The 24109-nt window shown below is 42.3% G+C and overlaps 1 protein-coding gene and 1 pseudogene across 1 annotated transcript; one reads left to right on the top strand and one right to left on the bottom strand.

The window, feature by feature from the left end:
* Positions 1 to 1039: 1039 nt before the first annotated feature.
* On the top strand, positions 1040 to 14732 carry LOC115144002 (protein split ends). The gene is made up of 3 exons (XM_029684563.2): positions 1040 to 1484; positions 1583 to 1635; positions 7058 to 14732. Exon 3 carries the CDS (start codon positions 7153 to 7155, stop codon positions 13957 to 13959), a length of 6807 nt encoding a protein of 2268 aa, XP_029540423.2. The 5' UTR covers positions 1040 to 1484; positions 1583 to 1635; positions 7058 to 7152; the 3' UTR covers positions 13960 to 14732.
* A 1030-nt stretch (positions 14733 to 15762) lies between these two features.
* Positions 15763 to 22449, bottom strand: LOC135561159 (bone morphogenetic protein 2-like; annotated as a pseudogene).
* Positions 22450 to 24109: the final 1660 nt, after the last annotated feature.

Below are 24109 nucleotides of genomic sequence, written 5' to 3'. Positions count from 1 at the left end.
GCTATGGGCCCTGCCTCCCTGCATGATTCCCTGCCTGACTAACTGCCACACTCCAGGGGAAAGCGGCCCGCCACTCCAATTTCCTATTATAGCGTTGGCTGGCTGCAGGGAGAAGGGCGACGGGAGGAACTGACACAAGAGACCGTTTGGATCTGGGTTGGAAGCTGGGTTGCTAGGTGGAGAGACCCCCCTGCTGACACCATGTGACCTTATTCTGGGTGAGGTGAGTGGCTGGCTACAGATAGTAATTGGGAAATGCACTCGGATTGCACTCTACTTTTAAATCCTTCCATGAGTGCTGATGGCGAAGTAAAATAATCTCTCCAAAACAATGTAAGGACTTCCAGTATATTCTTTCAAACCATCTAGGTTAAACTAAAATGCACATTTTATTGTCTAACATTTAGGTAAAAGTCTGTGTCACTAGCTTGCAAACAGAAATGTCAAAGTCAAACATGTCTCCAATTTTCCTTTACATACTGCTTTTTCAAAGATACAATACTTCCCTGTCTCGATACTTCTGCAACAACCCTTTACTCTGTATCTGTCAAGTCAGCAAAGGGATTGAAGCCTCTTTTTCCAGACCCTATAATCACACTGGACCTTGCTTGCTGCCAGTAACAGGTGTTGGCCTGACATTTGACTGATTAGTTGAGATATGGAAGGTGTGACATAACGAGAGACAGGCCATTACTGTATGAAATACAATGTGACAAAAATAGACCTGCTTAAATAGAGCACATTGGTACAGTAAGGAGCGAATTCAACGAAAGTGAATATGGTAAATAGTACCTTGAAAAATGTCTCAATGACAGAAACAAAACGCAATCATCTTCATTGGAGTATTATAATCTAAATCGGTCTGCAGGATTTCAGGATATACAGCAGCTTCAGTGACAAAGGCAGACCACACAGCTGATCCCAGACAGTAAACAAATCATGAACAGTGTGTGTTGGAAAACCAGTACTAACCCATCATTGTAATCAGATGCCATTTGCCTCTCATTCTACGGTTTAATGAGTGTGACACTTGTGTTGGTGATGCAATTAGCTATTTTTGATACCTTGTTTGCATGGAGAGACCATGGGAGAGACAAGTGAGTCACAGGCCAAAAGATAGCCAGGCAGTAAGCCACAACTTCCATGAGTTCACCAGGAGCTATAGACTGTCTCCACCACTCAACCCCTCACATGAATAGCCACTGTTAGTATTTGAAGATGTTTAAAGGCAAAGCTAGCAGGCTGCTATGGGCCCATGCTCCTAGATACTAAAATTAGCCAATGAGCGTTTCCATTTCATGGGCCTGCTGCCACTCGACACCAACATGGTTACTCCAATATGTGGGGTAGCTAGCTGCTTCCTGTGTTACTGGTCAGTTTGGCCACACCGGTTTCTGCGTCTATTTCGGTACAGACACATTTCTGTGCTCAAATTTGAGTGTCCTTTGCCCCACTGCATTAACCACATGGATCTCAGGGCTTGAGTAAGTTCAAGGACTTCTCTTTGGCTATTTCTTTATTACCAGAAAACTTTTTTCCTGCTTGTAAAGTTGTTGTTACTCATGCCTATGTTTTTTTTTAGCAGGGGCCGTGGATTCATCTCTCTACCCCAAACATGGAATACACAATCAAAAGGTAAACCAGCATTTGATCTTCCTTCATATGTGGGTTTCTGTACAGCACTTTGAGATATCAGCTGATGTACGAAGGGCTATATAAATACATTTGATTTGATTTGATTTGGTAATAACTGTCAAATGCATGGACATTTGAGGGGATATTTGGATCATACTGTCAGGATCCTTTTTTTCATGTTTGGGGTGAAGAGCTCACAATGTGGACCTTCTACAGTAATAGCTAAACATCACACATGTCACAGGTACATGACAAACATAATGTCATCCTTTGCTGTCAATATTCAATACTTTTTTATTTTTATGATATCATATGCATATTTCGTACCAGTAAAAAGTTTGGACACACCTACTCATTCAAGGGTTTTTCTTTATTTTTTATATTTTCTATATTGTAGAATAATAGTGAAGATGTCACAACTATGAAATAACACATATGGAATCATGTAGTAACCAAAAAATATTAAACAAATCTAAATATATTTTAGATTCTTCAAAAGAAGGCACCGTTTGCCTTGATAACAGCTTTGTACACTCTTGGCATTCTCTCAACCAGCTTCACCTGGAATGCATTTCCAGCAGTCTTGAAGGAGTTCCCAAATATGCTGAGCACGTTGGCTGATTTCCCTTCACTCTGCGGTCCAACCCATCCCAAACCATCTCAATTGGGTTGAGGTTGGGTGATTGTGGAGGCTAGGTCATCTGATGCAGCACTCAATCACTCTCCTTCTTGGTCAAATAGCCCTTTCACAGCCTGGAGGTGTGTTGAGTCATTGTCCTGTTGAAAAGCAAATCATAGTCCCACTAAGCCCAAATCAGATGGGATGCCATTTCGCTGCAGAATGTTGTGGTAGCCATGCTGGTTAAGTGTCCATAAGTCCTTATGTGTTATTTCATAGTTGTGATGTCTTCACTATTATTCTACAATGTATAAAATAGTAAAAAATAAAGAAAAACCCTGTAATGAGTAGGTGTGTCCAAACTTTCAACTGGTATTGTGTGTGTATATATATATAGTAAATACACTACCTTTCAAAAGTTTGGGGTCACTTAGAAATGTCCTTGTTAAGGAAAGAAAATCCCAAAAATTGTCCAATAAAATAACATAAAATTGATCAGAAATACAGTGTAGACATTGTTAATGTTGTAAATGACTATTGTAGCTGTAAACGGCAGATTTTTTTATGGAATGGACTTGGACTTATGGACTTGTGAGATGTCTGTTTCTCAAACTAGACACGCTAATGTACTTTTCCTCTTGCTCAGTTGTGCACCGGGGCCTCCCACTCCTTTTTATATTCTGGTTAGAGACAGTTTGCGCTGTTCTGTGAAGGGAGTAGTACACAGCGTTGTACGAGATATTCAGTTTCTTGGCAATTTCTCGCATGGAATATCCTTAATTTTTCAGAACAAGAATAAACTGACGAGTTTCAGAAGAAAGTCTTTGTTTCTGGCCATTTTGAGCCTGTAATTCAACCCACAAATACTGACACTCCAGATACTCAACAAGTCTAAAGAAGGCCAGTTTTATTACATCTTTAATCAGCACAACAGTTTTCAGCTGTGCTAACATAATTGCAAAAGGGTTTTCTAATGACCAATTAGCCTTTTAAAATGATAAACTTGGATTAGCTAACACAACGTGCCATTGGAACACAGGAGTGATGGTTGCTGATAATGGGCCTCTGTACACCTATGTAGATATTGCATAAAAAATCTGCTCTTTCCAGCAACAATAGTCATTTGCAACATTAACAATGTCTACACTGTATTTCTGATCAATGTTTAATAGACAAAAAAACAGTGTGTGTATATATTTTTATATTTGGATCACATAGTCAGTGATCCAAATAGATATATCAATTGAATAAACCAACTAAAGTTTTTTTTAATGAAAGTCCAGACATTTTATGAGAGCTATGAGGTGGAACTTTTAAGACAATGTTTGTTATGTTGCTGGCAGTAATGTTACATTTACTGCTTATTACTGTACGCATAATGCATATTCCTGTACATTGACTGTATATTACTGAATATTTACCTTGGGGTGTGATAGATAGCCTCTGTGCTGTAGTTCCTTCTCTGCTATTAATAAACCAACCAGATGCTGGGAAATCACCGTCTCTCTAACTGGTTTCAAATTATAAGCACTGGAAAATAGCTTCCTGCCAGCCAAATTCTTCTGAAAAGTGGATACATTCTTTCACCTTAACTCATGAATAGTGGTCACAATGACTTAATACAGTATATTGTTTTATATTGAGGGCAAAGGACTGAAAATGCATGTGTGTGACCTTCATTAAGTTGTAATTACCGTCCGCAGCGAGAGGCCTATAAATGGCTGGATAACCGTTATTGATCTTGGCATGATCTTTGAACTTGGACATGAATCTGAATCATGTCTCTTCTGTGCTTTTGAATCAAGTTTTACTCAGGGTGTTTTATGGAATACAACTCTAAGGCTTATTCTATACATTCAGTACCTTCACTCTGTTTGTGTGTATGTTTATCTCAATCAGCTGTCGCTAGTTTTAAGGAGTGTCCCAGTTTTTTGGGGTATTTTAGTTTTTTAATTATAATATATATTTTTTATTCCTTTTCTCCCCAATTTTGTGGTATCCAATTGGTAGTTAGTCTTTTCCCATCACTGCAACTCCCGTACGGACTCGGGAGAGGCAAAGTTCGAGAGCCGCGAGTCCTCCGAAACACGACCCAGCCAAGCCGCACTGATTCTTGATTCCTGCTTTACCTGGAAGCCAGCCGCACCAATGTGTCGGAGAAAACACCGTACACCTGGCGACCGTGTCAGCGTGCATGCGCCCGGCCCGCCACCAAAGTCTTTATAGCGCTATTGTAACGGTTTTCTTTAGGTGAAGTAGAGGCGGACCAAAATGCAGCAAGGCTGGTGCCATGTAAGCCGGCCCAAGGAGACGCACTGGAGACCAGATGCGTAGAGCCGGCTTCATGGCACTTGGCTCGATGCCCACTCTAGCCCGGCCGATACGCGGAGCTGGAATGTACCGCACCGGGCTATGCACCCGCACTGGGGACACCGTGCGCTTCACACCATAACAAGGTGCCTGCCCGGTCTCTCCAGCCCCCCGGTAAGCACAGGAAGTTGGCGCAGGTCTACTACCTGGCTTCGCCACACTTCCTGTGTGCCCCCCCCAATAAATTTTTGGGGCTGACTCTCGGGCTTCCATCCACGCCGCCGTGCTGCCTCTCCGCCTTCTCCGCCTCCAGCTCTTCTTTGGGGCGGCGATATTCTCCAGGCTGTGCCCAGGGTCCTTTTCCTTCCAATTCTTCCTCCCATGTCCATTCCTCCAAATAGTGCAGCCTCTCCCACTGCTGCTGCTGCTGCTCCTGCTGCTGCTGCCTCTGTTGCTTCTCCTGCTGCTGCTTTTGCTGTTGCCCGTTACCACGCCGCTTGGTCCTGTTGTGGTGGGTGATTCTGTAACGGTTTTCTTTAGGTGAAGTAGAGGCGGACCAAAATGCAGCGTAGTTGTTATTCATTGTACTTTAATAAAGAAACTGTACACGAATAAACTAACAAAACAACAAACGTGCAAAAACCTAAAACAGTCCTATCTGGTGCAAAACACAGAGACAGGAACAATCACCCACAAACACACAGTGAAACCCAGGCTACCTAAGTATGATTCTCAATCAGAGACAACTAATGACACCTGCCTCTGATTGAGAACCATACTAGGCCGAAACATAGAAATACCCCAAAACATAGAAAAACAAACATAGACTGCCCACCCAACTCACGCCCTGACCATACTAAATAAATACAAAACAAAGGAAATAAAGGTCAGAAAGTGACAGCTATGGGACAAGGACATCCCGGCCGGCCAAACCCTCCCCTAACCCGGATGACACTGGGCCAATTGTGCGCCACCCCATGGGGTCTCCCGGTCGCGGCCGACTTCGACAGAGCCTGGAGTCGAACCAGGACCTCTAGTGGCACCAGGTTCTCTTTAGACCAGTGCGCCACTCAGGAGGCCCCCCCAGTTTTGTATTAACAGTGAAGTTGACCAATATGCCAATTGTTATGCTCCCAGGTCAGAATATCGAAATGAGTTAATGAGCTATTCTAGGCACTCACCCAGATAGCTAAACTAAGCTAAGCAGCTGCTGCAAAGTGTACTGTGAATGATGTCTTGATTTAAGGGCATTGTCGGTGCCTGATGTAGACTTAGTCTCCATTTAAAATGTTTAAAGACCATTGTGGTGTGTGATTTCCTTATATATGCTTGACCATCAATCACAATATGAAAATATATAATAAGTAAAGTACTGTATGTCCATTGTAAAGGTCACCACATGTAACGTACTAATGCGAAAGCAACATGCTACCCACATGGTTGTATACAAACCAATGCTGATTTATAGGAATGGTGCAAACAACAACAGTGACTACAAATTGATGGCCTTCTCCGATAATAACACGTGTATATATATATATATATATATATATATATATATATATATATATATAGACTAGCATGTAGATGTAATTACCGTCTGCAGAGAGAGGCCTATAAATGGCTGGATAACTGTTATTGATCTTGGCATGATCTTTGAACTTGGACATGAATCTGAATCATGTCTCTTCTGTGCTTTTGAATCAAGTTTTACTCAGGGTGTTTTATTGAATACAACTCTAAGGCTTGTTCTATACATTCAGTACCTTCACTCTGTTTGTGTGTATATTTATCTCAATCAGCTGTCGCTAGTTTTAGGAGTGTCCCAGTTTTTTGGGGTATTTTAATTTTTGAATGATATTATATATTTTTTTATTCCTTTTCTCCCCAATTTCGTGGTATCCAATTGGTAGTTACAGTCTTGACCCATCGCTGCAACTCCCGTACGGACTCGGGAGAGGCGAAGGTAGTCAGATACAGGGCAGTACAGGGCAGAATGGGCATTAGCTCCTACAAAATCCCAGTATTTATTCTCATGCTGTTCATAGCCATTGTCATGCCTGATGTTTAGTAAAGGGCCTAAAAACATATTCCTTTCCTTAAAATAGCCTGCGGTATGGTGTGTTTGTGGTGTACATAGACATTTAAGTCACATTTACATTTAAGTCATTTAGCAGACGCTCTTATCCAGAGCGACTTACAAATTGGAGCTACGAGATAGTTGAGTTCACACATGTCATATACACAAAGGTCAGAGCGAAATATGTGGTATGCCAAACCATTTAAAGTGCTATCAAAATGGACACAGTCTCTTTTTTTTTATACCGTTAGGAGGAATTGCATAAAATAAATACCACAATGTCAAGCTGGTAATCTATTCAAATGATTAGGCTGATGAAATGTAAACTCTTCTCTATACAATCTGCGTAAAGCAATGACGTTATGAAGGTCCAGGGTTTCCTCTTTGATTGTGACACTGTATCTCTTTCCCAGGCAGATGGCGAGCTGACCAAACTGGGGACCATATAGACTCCGCCATCTACAACCTACTGCAGAGGTGTGATTGGTGTCAACCATCAGCCTTCACCATGACCTGCGTGGAGAAGCGTCAACACGTGAGCCACCGGAGCACCATGCTCCACCACCGCTTCCCCAACGGCTTCACTGAGATCTTCATGGACGAGACGGACCGAGAGGTCAGCACGCTCACCGACCGCGCCTTCCGGAGCCTGTGCATCGGAGACGAGGCCGCCTACAACGATGAGTTCTCATACGGATACCCTTTCAGCTGTCACAAGCCCCTAGTGGAGGAGCCCCTGAAAAGGACTAAAGACACTGGTAAAAAGCACCAAATCAATGGTACCATTGGCACTCAACCCTGGAAGCAGCAGAAGAGCATGTCCAGTTTGACTCTCCTCAAAGCATTCAGCGCTACAGAGGAGAAATGTGAGGGCATGCTGATTAAAAACTGGGATTTTAAGGACACTAACGGAGACTCTTGGGATAAGTCGGCCCTCCTCAGCATCGAAAGGGAACTATCGGAATTCTCCTCAGATTATAACAACCTCATAGCCAAGAAATCAGGCAAGGATGCAAAGTTCTCCAAGACAAAAAACTGCATATCCAACTTCAAGCTGCGGAAACTGCACATCAAAAACTGTTTCCTCCACAGCGAGTTCAGCCCATTCCAATCGTGGAGGGATTTTAACCACTCTCCGTTCGGCCAGGAAGACATCACCTCCATTCCCCATGTGGTGGACAACCTCCCTAAGTGGTATGACTCCCCTTTATACAAAGAGCTGACTGAGGCACATAGAATAGAGACTTTGCGTGCAGAGGAGATGGAGCAGCAGTGCCAGAAATCAGTTGAACCCCCTCCTCCTCCTCGTCCTCCACCCAAGGTTCTACCAAAACCCTCTGCCCCTGAGAAGAGGTGTGCATCAGACACCTCTTCCCAGGGTGAAACCAGCACCCCCTGGAGAAGAAACAGAATGAGAGTCAAGAGTGCTGTGCCTGTCAACCAACCAGGACTACTTTGCACTCCCACTGAAACCCCCAAACTGGTGGAGGAGAGTAACATACCTTATAAAAAGAAAGTAAAGTCGATAAAGGTGAAAGAAGTGGAGGAGCCGTGCTCTTTGACCTCTACTCCATTCAGCATTTCTCAGCTGATGACACCCATAATACCATCCAGACAGGCCACAGACACCTCAGAGATCCTGTCAGCGGTGCTCTCTCCCTCTCTCCTTGATCTCACCCGCCTAGACTTAGAGCATGTGTCGCCAGTCAAATCAAGGTCGACCCCAGAGGTCATCAAACGAGAGAGCTACAAATCCATCGCGTCCAGTTTGTTGTTCAACCTCAAGGATAACAGGAAGAGGGTCAAGAGCAGGTACAGCCCGCCAAAGTTCAAAACCGAACAGGCGGATCGGCGTACTCTGTCTCCAAAGCTGCTGGAACAGAGACTACTCAAATATGCACATGCTCCTTCTGACGTTACAGCTTCTGGCTTCAGTACACCTGCCATTCTAGCCTCTGGCTTCAGTACACCTGCCATTCTAGCCTCTGGCTTCAGTACACCTGCCATTCTATTAGATGGACTGCCTATCTGTAGCCCTGATGTTTCGGAATCTAGCAATGCTGGTCTTAGGAAATATCTAGATTCTGATATATCAGACGATTATTTGATATCCAACTTATTGCAAACCAAAAGAGAGGCTGCGGCTAGCAGGAGCCCCGGGTCTCCCCTTTCACACCCAAAGGTGAACAAGAGCCCTCGGACTAAGAAACAAATGTACCCAACTCTGAACTTGTACAATAGTCTTGTAGAGCCAGAGATTAAACACTTCTCACCGTCAATGAATAAGGATACTTTGTCCATTACCACACCAAACAAAGGGCTTTCTCCGAATATGTCGGACAACACAAAAGACCATCCTACTACACAAAAGGATAGGATTTCTCTGAATATATCAGAAAATCCAGTGAAAGAGATGTCGGCGCTAAAGGAGAAAGGTGTCGGTGACCCGCCTGTACATACAAGAACGAATAGGGAAGCATTACCTACAGCACAAAACAAAGTGTTATCCCCAAATAGAACAGACCATGCGAAACAGCCAACAAAAGACACCGTGGAATTCAAGGAAAAACATAATGATGAACAGACTGCAAGTACAAGAGAAGCCATCACAGCAACTAGGGACACATTGATAACAGCTGAAAATGAAATGCTGCCCTCAAATAGAACGTACAACACCAACAGGTCAACAAAGGACATGATAGAGTTAAATGTCAAAGACAGTGTTGAAGAGGTTATGAGAGCCGGTATGGAAGCAATATTTACCACCCGAAACAAACTATTCTCTCCCAATAGAGCAGAAGCTGTTGAAGCGTTAACCAATAAGACCAACATTGTCAAAACAGAGGACCCTCAAGTGAAAGATGAAAAGGGAATTGTAGTAGAGGATAGACATTTGTTTTATTCATTTTCAGTGCCAAGGCCAAGCTACAGACAGATAGAGCCACAGGCAACAGGTGACATTTATCCAATGAAAAACATCCTCGCCAACGGAGTAATAGAAAGTTCAGAAAAAGAGAAAGAATGTCTGGTGGTAGAAAAAGAGAAGGAGCCTGTTAAAGAGCAAGGCAGGTTTAAGCATATATTTTCAGCGAGACAGAACAACTATATTAAAAGCCAAAGATATGCACTGATGGAGAATGGTGAGGAAGAGCAGGAGGAGGAAGATTTAGAACCTAAAATGGAGGTGAATAACAAGAGAGACATGGATAAGGAAGAACAGGATGCAGAGAGTTCAGTGCACAGAGAAATGAAAGATAGTGAAAATATAATAAGCGACTTACATGCACTTAAAGAGCTGGAGAAGGCCAGATTGGGTGGACGCCATAGCAAGGACGGTGAGAATTTGAAGCCCAAGCCAATGATAGATGGGGAGGCAAAAGCGAAAAACGATTTAATTTCAAGGGAGCTTAGGAACATTAAAAGGGGTATTCTTTCTATGCGAGGAAACACGTTCGCTAAAAAAGAGGCATTTGCGAATAAAGAGAAGGAGCAAGCTAGGCGTGATGTATTCTCAAAGATAGACAACAACGTGGTTGTAAACAAATCTTTGATCAATGACAATTACGACAAGGCTAAAATGGCACTCGAGGAAATCATATCGGATAGAGCAGAGAAACGTAAAAATCAAGTATTTAGTAATAAAGAATGTGAAAACAATAGAGTCCCTGATGATAACCCTGATGATAGTTATAACGTTAGAGTCCAAAAGAGTAGACAATCTAGACAGGATTATATCAGGAAAGCAACAGAGGGGAAACAAAACGAGGTCAGAGGGAGGCTAGGGGATCTGAAGGATCATCATCAGATACAAGGAATTCTTTCCCAGACCGAGACAAAACTTGGCGAAAATCACAGATTCGGTGCCACAATCTACACTGAACAAAATAAACTGGCAACAGGATATATCAGGGAGGAGCAAGTGCAAGGAAACGCAATCAATAATGTCAGTGGCAAACAAAAACACAATATTAGATCCAGCAAATACCCAGCAGAGGAGAGTGATAGAACCGTAGCTAAACAGCTATCAGTTGAAACAAGAGACGACACCTCTAGAAACGATGAGGTCGTCACAGAGGAGAGTCAACCGGACGCACCAGTTATCAAACCAAAGGTACCACCGAGGAGCAAGAAAGGGAGCATTAAAAAAGAGGACAGCTCAGAGAAGGAGAAAGAATGTGCAAATGTAATGGACATAATTGAGGAGGGCACAAAGAACAAGGACTTTTCAATTAGGGATAGTAAAAATGATAACATTCTACGAAAAGAGAACACACACGCAAGGGGCAAGGTCTCAAGTAAGGAGGCCCTCGATGCAAAGATACAAGCTGATCAACAAACAGATGCACTTGAAACGGAGAAGACAGCTGAGCAAGAGAAGCGTTTTGTACAAAATAAACACCACGTTGGTCTGCCAGGAGAGTACTCAAAGTATCCACATGAGGCAAATACTTGTTTTTCCCCCAGTGAGGAGAAGGAAAAAGAATTGAAGGCTCTATTAAATGAAAGGCAAACTAACACACTTCCTCGGAAGAAACTCAAAGCAGAGAAAATACAACACAATATTGAACAACAGGAACAACTGTGTGTGAGAAGGAAGGCCCCTTTAAAACCAGACAAGGATCATTCAAAACATTCAAACCAAGTAAACACCAGTACTGAGGATGAATCAATTATGAAAAAAGATAGCATGAAAAAGATTCAAGCAACTGAAGAGTCTGACAAATCAGTTAGGGTTTGTGAAGATATTGTACATGTTGATGAAGTACTTGACCAAGATATTAGAGAAACATTAGTGTCCCCGTTGTCAAATGGCAGTAGTATAAATCCAAGTCAACAGAATCAAACCAGTATGTCCCCGAAGTCATCATATTTCTTTGTCGAAAATACATTGCAAAGAAACCTTGAAACTGACTCAAACATCTATCATTCTTTGGAGAATTTGATTGCAAAATTTGAGGAGGTTGAGGAAGGAGTAAAGGATGGTCCAGAACGTGTGAGAGGGGATTTGGAGAGGAGGACAGAAGTGGACTATTACTCTGTAAGTGATCATGAAAATGAGGACTTTGAAGACAAGCCAGTAGTCCGTCCCAGGCGAGACAGAGAAACATCACTGAAGGAGGAAAATGGGCCGAGAGCCAGAGAGATGGACAAAAGAGGATGGTTCCAGAGCCCGATGGACAACACAAACAATCAAACGCCAACATCTCAGTCCAACGTCTCTTCGCCCGTTCTGGGGAAACCGGCTCTATTCAAAGTGAAAGACAACATATTAAATGATCATGTCTCGCCTGTAACCAAGACAGTGAAACCGGTTCTGGACAAGACAAACCATGACCCATCGCAGCGTGCACCCTGGTCACCCAGGGAGAGCTTGAGTGGCTCTGAGAAAAGCGAGGAAGAGCATCTTGATCATCCAAAAACCTCCATTGAAATGCAGTCACCCGATAATGCCGTCACCACACCAGACAAACACTTCAAACCCAAAGAGACGGCATCTCCCCACTCTTCACACTCACTGCTGTCTCCCTCAAAACTAACCCCCGAACACAATCGGAAAGGCCAACGTGCGCCGTGGTCACCCAGGGAGAGCTTAAGTGGCTCTGAGAGGGGCGAGGAAGACCATCTTGAAATCCCTGAACTCCATGCTGCTACCATCACAACAGACAAACACCTCAAACCAAGAGAGACTGCATCTCACCACTCACCACTCACCCCACTGTCTCCCTCAAAACTGACCCCCGAAAACAGCCAAAGAGGCCAACAATACGGGTCTTTCCTCACAGTCACACAGGAATATAACAAACATTCAAGGCTAAGCCCATCATCAGAAGAAAGGACAAGCACAATGGATACAGCTGATGACACCCCAGACGTTTACAAGGTGTCCAGCGAGAGGTCTGGTTCTGTCTGCCGCGCCAACGACACCCAAGGCCCTGGCAGACCCCCCGTGGTGCCTCCCAAGTCCGAGAAGGCCCTCTTCAAAGCCATGAAGCTGACCACCAGGAGGATCCAAAAGGAAGAGAAGGAAAGTCAACCGCAAAAGAGCAGTACTAAGAGCTGTAGTAGTAGAAGTGACAAAAACAAGAGGGATAAATCATCGGAGCAGAAAAGTAGTAGTAGTGATAGTAGTGAGAAACATCGTATTAGAGGGAAGCAACATCAGGAGAGGACAGAACACAGCAGCCGTAGCAGTGAGAAGCACAGACATGGTGAATCAGAGCATCAAGGCCGTAGTCGTGAAAAGCACAGGCACAATGAATCAGAGAGCCAGGCCCGTAACAGTGAGAAGCACCACAATGATGTACCCGAACATCAGAGGCATAGCAGTGAGAAGTCCAGGCAAGAAAGAACAGAGCCCAGCAGTCGTGGTAGTGAGGAACACAGGCATGGGGAATCGACGCGTCAACAATGCAGCAGTGACAATCAGAGACATGGAGGATCCGAGCGTCAAAGCCGTAACAAACAATGTTGTGAGAGGAGTGAGAAACAAAGCCGCGACAAGCCAGAACAGAGATTCCGTAGCAGTGACAGAGCTGTCAGTGAGCAAAAAAGTCCAAACGGTGAGAGATCCATGACTGGGAGACAACAGCGCCTTAGATCTCAGAGCATGGACAGACACATTGGTAATAAAGCAGAAGAGAGAATTCGTAGCAGTGAGACATCTCCTAGGGAAAGACCGGAGCCGAGGAGTCAGCGTATTGAGAAGTCCATTAGGGATGAGCTGTCTCAGAGGGGCCGAGCCCGCGAGAGATCCAACAGAGAGAAACTAGAACACAGAAACCACAGTGTTGATTCCTATGCCAGTGACATTATAGACTTGACATCACCTCACCCTAATCTATCCCGCCAGTCAAGTTACACCGGCCAGTTCTCCCGTCAATCCAGCATCGAGCACCGTTATGCCTCCTTCCCAATGACCCAACGGAAGTTATTGCAGGACCCAGACTCTGGGCAGTACTTCGTAGTCGACATGCCCGTCCAGGTCAAGACGAAGACCTTCTTTGATCCAGAAACTGGGAATTACGTGCAGCTACCTATTCAACCTCCAGAAGGCCCCACAATGGAGGTGATGAACGCACCAATGGTGCTCTACCAAGGTTCCTTTGTCCCAGTGCCTGTCTCATCCATCCCATCACAGAAGTCCACTGTCCACCCCTCACAGCTGGACCAGGAAGACTTTGAACGGATGCGGGAAAGGCAGCGATATAAACACAACGGCGAAGGCCATCCCTACCTAGAGCCAGTGTATGGCTCACAAGACCACATGTTAGGGGAGTTCTTAGGCACTGAGGACCTTTATGACTGTATGAACTGATAGGGCTTTTATCAACTTCGCGAGAAAAGTTTAACAGTGTTGAAGTGGAGTGTTAATTTGCATTTGTGGTTAATACGAGCTACTGTAGAGTTCATATATAAATGGCATTTGGGAGTGTCTGACCACAGGGATTTATATATGATTAAGATATTATTCATAAATGTTTTTTGATGGAAAATGACAGCATAAAGAAAAAAACATGGAAGTTCAATGTACATAAGTATTTTCACACGTAGACAGGAAGTTTGGTTGTAAATCTTGAGAGGATTTCTATGAATATAATTGAAGTGGTGTTTCACCTCTTTTCATGAATTGTTGTAATTGTTTTATTGATGTCAAGTTTTGCTTTTTGAGACTTTTTTTCCCCAAAAAGCTGTTTGCCCTCACAAATAACACAATTTTGACAGATTTTTAGATTTTTATTTAAACCAAAAGGACACATTATGTTTTGATGTACGTTTCAGTAGTCATTACCAATATAAATTTGGTTATTTTCACTCTAATATACAGTATGCATTGTGTTTTGCATGCACGAGTTGAAATATTTCATGCAACTGAATATTGAAAGTCGCATATTCTGTTTCATACTTATATTATAAAATATATGGTATTTACATTTATTGTAAGTGGCAATAATTGATCATTGTAACATGATTGGAAATACTTGGAGATACTTGGAAATATGTTTGGCAGTATTTTGGATTTAATGACTAGATAAAGCAGGGCTGCATTTTGTTTTTGTAAATCATTCCAATAAAAAATAAACTCTGAAGAACTAGGGTTATCCTTTGTTGTAATTTCATAATCTTGATGTTGTAAAAATATATATAGTTTACATTTCAAAAAGTGATTTTTATCCATTTTAAAATGGCTTACCTTTTCATAGGTAGCAAGACTTGATGATCAGGCCTACACTGCACTTATTACACCGCGTTGGAATGCATTTTGTTTGGTTCATCTCAATTTATGGTGAGAGATCTTTTACTGTGAATGCAAGATTGGCTTTTTAAATGTGAAACTCAGGCCTCTGGCGCCAGCTAGTGTGTATTGTTCATTACATTGAAGATGGAAATCGCAAACCTAGTGTATGATGTAGCAAACAAGATGAAACCACATTTGTAGGCCTACACGATATAGTTACTAGGACATCAGTCTTTCATATGATCTTTCATATAGTCACATATCCATCCCATAACAGTGTTTCTTAATCCTGTTTTACATTTGTGTTTTTGGCTAGCACTACACAGCTGATTCAAATGATTAACTCATCATCAAGTTGTTGTGATTTGAATCAAGGGTGTACAAAAAATATAGCATCTTAATTTGAGCCAGTTTGCAACAGCGGGAAAAAATTATCCTGCAGCAACAGGAAATGTGAATTATTATGTGGATTATAATGGACATTTTTGTCAACCTCTAAAATCTATACATTTTAAAGGAAAGTTATTCTGCGACAGGGTGATCAAATGACGCCCCCTCATTATGACAACCATGACACAAAAATATGTTGATAATGTATGTGCTTGAAAAGAAGGCCAGCATTCGTAATATAGCAATAACCTCTAATTGTAAAAGGTCAATTATAAACCAACCGGACGCTTAATTTCAGCACCTTGGTCGGTGACACGGGGACTTCCATTAGGCCTACTGCCATTGTACGGCCTCAAAGCCTTATCAAATATCAATACAAACATGTTCAATTGTAACAACCAACTTTGATTTCATACAAAAACATACATTTATACATGAATCACTGGACATACTGTTAATATTTTAAATTCAACCAAGATTTCTGAAAGCTGTTCAAAACGAAACCATATCGTCATACTGTTTCAGAACCACGTTTTCCTCCTCATTGGAGAGCTTTAGAGCGTGCATGACAGACTGCACAGTCGCGTGATTCGTGGCACGGAAACTCTTTCCGAGTGGGAACGGACAGGAGCTCTTGCAGTAGTAAGCATTGTAACCCCGTGGAGAAATGATCCAGCCAGCCCAGCCGATTACCTCGAAGTCCCCAAGGAGGGGGATCCGCTGGCATGACATGGGGCGGCTGCGGGGATAACTTGATGCTGCGCATTTCCGCCTGCTCCTGCTGTCTTGAGGCGATACCTTTGGACTGTCAGGTGTTGTGGCGTGGCTGAAATGTCCGACAAAAATGTAAATGAGAAATAAATATATCAGAATTGTAATAATCTTTGACGGTTACAACAGCAAACCTCCACATTTCTCAGAATATAATTTGATAATTGACAGCCGAGCAATATGGTAGAAATGTCTGGGCTAAACGTTCTATGATGAACTAAGTCCAATTCATAGCAAAGAATCAGAGAAACATTTATTTTCAAAATGTAATTATCCCTGTTTGTTTCATTCAGACCTGCAAATAGTCATAGGCACATTATTAAATGTAATCATCCCGCACACCAGATTATAAAACATGTAATGAACAAAATGAAAGACAGCTACAAAAGTTAACTGGTCAAAAAGTCGTGGTCGAAAAATATGAGGTCACTTGGCGTTCCATTATGGTGCAAATGACTCCAAAACTTATAAATGTCCGCCATTGCGGATTGTCTTCATAAATCCATCAGACATGGACACCCACTGCATCAACTTGGAGAAGAGAACCGGACCTGAGGATTGGAGCTTCGAGGTCACACTGCCACCTGCAGTGGACCCAGTGCATCTTCAGAGACCCTTGCAAAGGGTCTTACTAAAGAGATCCAGAAGACAATTAAGGAACTGCTGGACTCCGGTGTGGCCACTGGCAACTGGCGCAGCTCCCAATGTCCACGACATGAAGCTCACGCCAGAGATCCTGGAGGTGATTGAGAACCCTGGTGCACGTGGAACCGGCACCCCGCCCAGCTGACCATTCTATGTATTGCTGCGGCTGCCCTGTAACTAAGCGCCGACTCAGATGTACTACCAGACGGAGAGCTGGATGAGCTACACCGAGCAGGCTACGTCCAAGGACGAGGAGGGATGATGACTATTAATCTTTTCTTTCTTCTTTTTTTTAATCTATTGATGTGAGGTTGAAGGTCTGTAGGGCTTGCACATAGTGGGGTCCATAATGAAATAAATAAATAATACAAATACTGAGCTATATTTTATGCTAAAAAAACACATGAAATAGTATTTTATACTAAAACAATTGCTCAGAGAAAGAGATTTAAGACCTTAACAAATCATTTTAAAAATCGCAAAAAGATAGTGGTCAAAATGATTGACACTCCTGCATTCAATACTCCATAGCAACAACAAAAAAAAGCTCTATTGTCACATACACTAGATAGATGCAGTGAAATGTGTTGTTTTCCAAGGTCAGCCACAGTAGTACGGTGACCCTGGAGCAAAGTATGGTTAAGTGCCTTGCTCAAGGGCACATCGACAGATTTTTCACCTTGTCACTTCGGGTATTCAAACTAGCCACCCAACGCTTTAATGACTAGGTTACCTGCCACCCACTCTTCACCAAGTACCAGGACATTTTAGCTAAAAACCTGGTTGACTCTGCCAGGAGGCTGACACTTGGCCGCAAGTGGATCTTCCAGCAACACAATAACCCCAAGCATTATTTTTTATTTTTTTTCACCTTTATTTAACCAGGTAGGCTAGTTGAGAACAAGTTCTCATTTGCAACTGCGACCTGGCCAAGATAAAGCAAAGCAGCGTGAACAGACAACACAGAGTTACACATGGAGTAAACAATTAACAAGTCAATAACACAGTAGAAAAAAAGGGGAGTCTATATACATTCTGTGCAAAAGGCATGAGAAGGTTGGCGAATAATTACAATTTTGCAGATTAACACTGGAGTGATAAATGATCAGATGGTCATGTACAGGTAGAGATATTGGTGTGCAAAAGAGCAGAAAAGTAAATAAATAAAAACAGTATGGGGATGAGGTAGGTAAAAATGGGTGGGCTATTTACCGATAGACTATGTACAGCTGCAGCGATCGGTTAGCTGCTCAGATAGCAGATGTTTGAAGTTGGTGAGGGAGATAAAAGTCTCCAACTTCAGCGAGTTTTGCAATTTGTTCCAGTCACAGGCAGCAGAGAACTGAAACGAAAGGCGGCCAAATGAGGAGTTGGCTTTAGGGATGATCAGTGAGATACACCTGCTGGAGCGCGCGCTACGGATGGGTGTTGCCATCGTGACCAGTGAACTGAGATAAGGCGGAGCTTTACCTAGCATGGACTTGTAGATGACCTGGAGCCAGTGGGTCTGGCGACGAATATGTAGCGAGGGCCAGCCGACTAGAGCATACAAGTCGCAGTGGTGGGTGGTATAAGGTGCTTTAGTGACAAAACGGATGGCACTGTGATAAACTGCATCCAGTTTGCTGAGTAGATTGTTGGAAGCAATTTTGTAGATGACATCGCCAAAGTCGAGGATCGGTAGGATAGTCAGTTTTACTAGGGTAAGTTTGGCGGCGTGAGTGAAGGAGGCTTTGTTGCGGAATAGAAAGCCGACTCTTGATTTGATTTTCGATTGGAGATGTTTGATATGAGTCTGGAAGGCGAGTTTACAGTCTAGCCAGACACCTAGGTACTTATAGATGTCCACATATTCAAGGTTGGAACCATCCAGGGTGGTGATGCTGGTCAGGCGTGCGGGTGCAGGCAGCGAACGGTTGAAAAGCATGCATTTGGTTTTACTATTAATCAAATTACACAAATAAACGGTTAATTGACCACTAAATAAACATGTTGCAATGGCCATCTCAGTCTCCGGACTTGAACCCCATTGGAAACCGGTGGTTTGGATAAAAAAAGGGCAGTCCATACCCGCAGACTAAGGATATCAAGGATCTGGAAATTATCTGCATGGGGGAATTTCCCTCCCAATGTGTTCTCCAATCTCATAACACATTTTAGAAATAAGATCAGGGTTGTTATCCTCACAAAAGGAGGGTGATTGAGTATTGAAAACAGGGGTGTCAATACTTTGACCACTTTTTTCGTTGAGGAATTGTATTAGTATATCAGAATATAATTGCATACAATATAGCTCAGTATTTGTATTATGTTGCTCATCATTATCAAGGGTGTCAATAATTATGTACCCCACAGTTGTTCTGTGTCTGAATTTATATAAAAAATGAAATTCTGACCAGCTAGTTTACCTTGATTTAGTGATCGATTAGTGGTTGAGCATCTTCCATCGCCTGAGAATATAACTACTGTAGGTAGGCATTCTCCTCGGGTGATTCTCTCTGTCTCTCAGAAAACGGCAGGACTGACTCAATCCACTTACCCGATGGCAGTGTAATACCAACCTGAATCCCATTATTCTCCTCGCTGTTGCGAATCCTGCAAATCCACTTGGACACCTGTCATTGGGGAAACAAAATATGTGATTATTGAAAAAGTCGAGTTTAAATATGATTTGCTGAGATAAAATATTCTTACCGTTTGTGTGACGTTGAAGACTTTCCATCCGTAGGTGTATAAAGGTAACAGTCTTGACGTGATTAGATTCCATCTCCAAGGTTTCGCTCTGCTGTCTAACACCTCATAGAGGTCTACCTGTGCGCAAAACATGCATTAGGCTAAACAGTACACTAATTATATCGAGTTTTTTCAACACGGTTAAAAGTCTATATTTCCAACTAACCTTGTAGAAATGGGGTCCATTATGACTTCCCAAGGCAAAGTCGTTTTTTTTGCCTGAACCAGTGAATTTATACATTGATCATTCTCTAATCTCTACAAAATGAGAATACATTTAAGAAATTACACCTTCCACCAACATGCATAAAAATAATAATAATGAATTGTGTTAAAATAACAAGTCTGCAAGTTTTCCCCTTCAAGATAATTTAAGTATTTTTTCTTCATTATTTTCAAACATGCTTGGGCACAAAAGTAACATCAGCCGTGCGTAAGTATGCGTTTGTTGATAACGCACCTCTGTCCTCGAAGCTCCGCGCCACATTGTCCTCTAATTTTTCCTGGTTCCCGGGATTCCACTGTTCCACTGCGTTGAACAAGTCCAGCATGATCTGGGATGCCTTTCGTCTAATGATATAGTTAAAAATGGCCACGGTTCTACGCTGTAATATGGGGACGAGACAGACGCATAATGCTTGTAATATCATTCAAGCGATAGCCTACTGAGCCCGAATGGTTATGGGTCAGTGATTAAGCTATCACCGCTGTTGGTAGGCACTGTCCTGAGTGTGATGGACGATTGGACAATTGGAGCTCTATGAATGAATGTATAACGGATTTAAATACTGAAGTAGCACCCCCTCAAACAGACAATTAATAATTTGGCCAACAGATTGCAGGTTGGCCCAAATAAGAGGGTAATTTGACCTATTCGTCTGACCCAACCGCTTTCCCTTTTCACAAAAGATACATTATTAAATTGTTATGAAATCGAATGGAAATAGAAAACTAAACTTTATAAGACACGACGTGATAAGTAAATAACTAGGCCTGTTGATCTCTCACATTATACCTTAATTTTAAGATATCCTATGGTAGATTATTCACGCTGCGAGTAGCAAAAAGACGAAATGACGTCCTCGCATCATGAACTAGAAGACAACTTTTTTTCTCAGTATGTTCTCGCTGATTTCTGTAGTGTGTTTTCAGTTATCTGTATTGAGGCCAGTTGGCCCTCAAATGAACGAGAGTACACAAACCTTTGACGCAAATGAAAACGGAGGTTTTACTTGTCCCTACGCCGGACTCTCCGTTTGGGCATTGTCTGTTGATTGACTCACAGGATGACGTACTAATGAATGGAGGTGTCACCAAATCCAATGATCTGTGTATACGCATTTGAAATGATTCGTGGATTGTCTTCAATCAAGGGTGATGAAGAAAACAAATTCTTAAAATCATCTCACTGATCAATGGGGCTTCCACTTACAATGTATTTAATCAATTCAAAGTCATCTGCTACAAAATGATGATCCCCTCATTTGGAGGCAATTATTATCAGTCACGGGCCTTGTTATTACGCACTTGGGCCCGCACGTGGCCGTCCATGGGCAGATGACGTCTATGTGAATTTATTGAATTGGATGTATCAAACATTTCACCGTATGCATATTTTCCATTATACATATCGATCATAATACCGAAAAGTATATTTGCCAGACACCCACAACACGGGCATAAAAACGTTGAATAAACAGCAGTGAAAGTGGACAGTTGCACAGGGGACCCTGCATGTGTGTAATCGACAGCGCATGGTACATGGAACCCTCCTCTGTGGCCAATAAACTTGAGTTTGTGGAACACCTGAAGTGTTTTGATTGACCATGTGCCTATTACTGATAAACTTGAAGAGAAGCCATATGACGTGGATGGCATCTCATAGCACGTTATTTTGTATCGGATCGTATAATAGCGACCTTATCTCTGCCTTGGTTCTTGGTTGAATTGCCAGTAGTCTCATGTATGCAGTAGATGGCGCCATTGGCCAAAGCATAAATTGGTGCTTGTTACTCACTTTGCATGAGCCTCTGACGTAATCATATTAGGGGATCCTTGTCACGGAGTGGGCAATAACTTAGTAAAAATATTGCACATTTCCCTCGTTAACCGATCTGTCAATTCATGATCATTCAAGTTAATAACATAACACTTTATTATTGGAAATTAGCATATTTTAGCACATTTGGATAGCCTGCTTGTAGGAGAGATGAGATTGAAAATGGTACAACAGTTACAGACCTGCCTATGGCAAGGTCCAAGGTGAGGGTGTGGGCCTGTAACAGTCAGGAGTCTCCCACAGGGCTGCAAGGTCTAACCCCCCAAAATAGGGGCACTGGGGCAGGGTGCTAGAGGCTACATCTGAGAGCACTACCCATGTGTTAATGACCTCCCCTGTCCCCTCTATGTTAAACACTTCTGTAGGCCAACCAGAAACACATGGAAATAATTGTAAAACTAATGTGAGTGCTGATGTTGTTCTATTAGATATGTGAGTAGAAAATACAATCGTTGCTAAAGTGGAAACATACCTTCACGGCATGGTGTTTTGTGTTCTTAGTGACTCCATTCTCTGTGACCTAAAAGTAAGTGCAGGACAGGGGTCTAGAGGTCAAACGTGGTTCAATGTGGCGAGAGAAGCCCATTAGGTTACAGAAGCTACAGACCCTTTTCCTCATTGCTCTTAGTTACAGTTTTCCCCTTGTTTGTCAAGTTGAGCAACTTTCCTTTGATTAGTCTCCCTCTTATCATATAAATGTGTTTATATGTTTATGAAGGTGTTTCCTATGAGTATAGACATAATGTATTTGTGACTGTGTAAAAAGGGTAATGTGAACTAACTAACTTTTTGTACATTGTGCTGGTCCGTACAATTGACCTTATTTTAGCACCCAAAAAACATAATACTTCCAGATCAACTGTAATATCAATACCATTGTAAAGCACAATTTCTCCCCTTTCCAACAAAATCAATGATGAGACCTTCATGATGCCCATCTCTGCATGATTCTTGAAGGAAATAAGCTCCATCGGGTCTTTTTAAAAATGGCGGGTGGGGAAGCAAAACCTAGTGATAGTGAGAAGGAGAGATGTCGTGTGGGGAAACGGCTTTTTTCACTCGATCTGTCCAACTTATCCCCTTATCGCCTTTAAAATTTAAATAAAACACTATAAAGAGTTTATATAATGTGTCATTACGTACTTATTTGAAGGTTTGTGTCGAATTTTAATCAGATTTTTAGGGCGGTGCTAAAGTGATCTTCAGAAGTAAACAGCGGCTTTTGAGAGTCATGATAGCTTGCAGTGATGATACAAAAAATTACTAGGTATCTCCCCTCACCCTGTCCCTGTCCCTTTCTTGTTTTTGAGAGAAGTGCTCCACCTGGTGGAGAGAGCCTGTAAGACAGAATGAATTGCTTTATGCGTGCTGTACGTTATGCCATGGCACGTCACGATGGGGTCAGCGTCGGAGGGGTCCGTTTTTTCCAATACTATAGAGCCATTACCATGTCAATCAACGCTTGGATAGAAACGTAGTTCACACCCCAGATTTTGATGTCAACACAGTCGCTACAGTCCCATTAATTTTCTTTGCAGCCTTGTTTAAATGTCGCGGTTGCGCACATTTGTACGGAATGGGGTTAGCGCACGTTAACGTCTCTGGGCAAGAAGCAGCGAAGTTATAGAATGCAAAATCAGGTGTAGGTTTGTTAAATGAGGTGATACAAAATTAAGCTTGGCAAAAGTATTTTGGAAAAGATTCAAAACAACAGTCAAAAAACAAACTAAAAATAAATACAAAATAATTGTATGGATTAGGCCTAAATAGGCATTCCTGCCAATCAATACATGTGGGGCCTACCAGGACCTGACCAGCCTCCCCATGAGGAATTTATTTCAACACTGGTAAAGGCCAGATAACAGCAAAACACAGGTATATATATATATTTGGACCCAGCCATTATACCAATGTGCCCCACAATCTAATTACATATTTAAAAAATATACAAACTAGCACAATCCCATAACACACACTTATCATAATAAGTTGTCTAGACCATACACTGGGTAAACACATTTTCATCATACATTTAGAGTACTCTTATCACACAAATTAGTTTCACATAGACTTAATTTCAAACAAAACAGAGTGGGGCGCACACCCGTTTTGGCCACAAATACTGGCACTCATCCGCGTGCGCTCCAGACACGGTGGAGTAGGACTACAGGTCCAGCATGCTGGCAACAATCGACGATACAGTATGTAATGAGATGACATGAGATGAGATAAAGGAAACCTCTCCCTGATAAAGGAAACCTCTCCCAGTGTTTGGGAATGTTATTGAGCCTTTAAACACTGCATCCACTCGGATAATCAAAAAGGCAGATTCAAATGACATAGAATAGTAGAAGAAACAAATGTTTGCTCAACAAAATAAACTGGCAATGTTAGCAAGCTTAAAATGAAACCGGGCTGTAAATAATGTCTGGCATTTGGGAAAACGACAACGATCAATGCATAACGTGCAGGGGGAAATGAATAGGCAACAGAACGTGCATTAAACTATTTAGAGGGATGAATGCATATCGGGGGTGGAGTGACTAGACTTCAACTTGCATTCTCACCTCCAATCACCCAAATCAGTTCATTTGAATTTCAGAAAGTGGCCAAGCCCCAGGTAAACATCTC

Source organism: Oncorhynchus nerka, linkage group LG16 (assembly GCF_034236695.1).
Source record: "Oncorhynchus nerka isolate Pitt River linkage group LG16, Oner_Uvic_2.0, whole genome shotgun sequence".
Classification (NCBI taxonomy): domain Eukaryota; kingdom Metazoa; phylum Chordata; class Actinopteri; order Salmoniformes; family Salmonidae; genus Oncorhynchus; species Oncorhynchus nerka.
The sequence above is the reverse complement of the archived record's forward strand: the minus strand, read 5'-3'. Positions and strand labels throughout refer to the sequence as shown.

Coding starts and splice junctions, on each gene's coding strand:
- LOC115144002 (XM_029684563.2), top strand. CDS start 7,153: ATGACCTGCGTGGAGAAGCGTCAACACGTGAGCCACCGGAGCACCATG.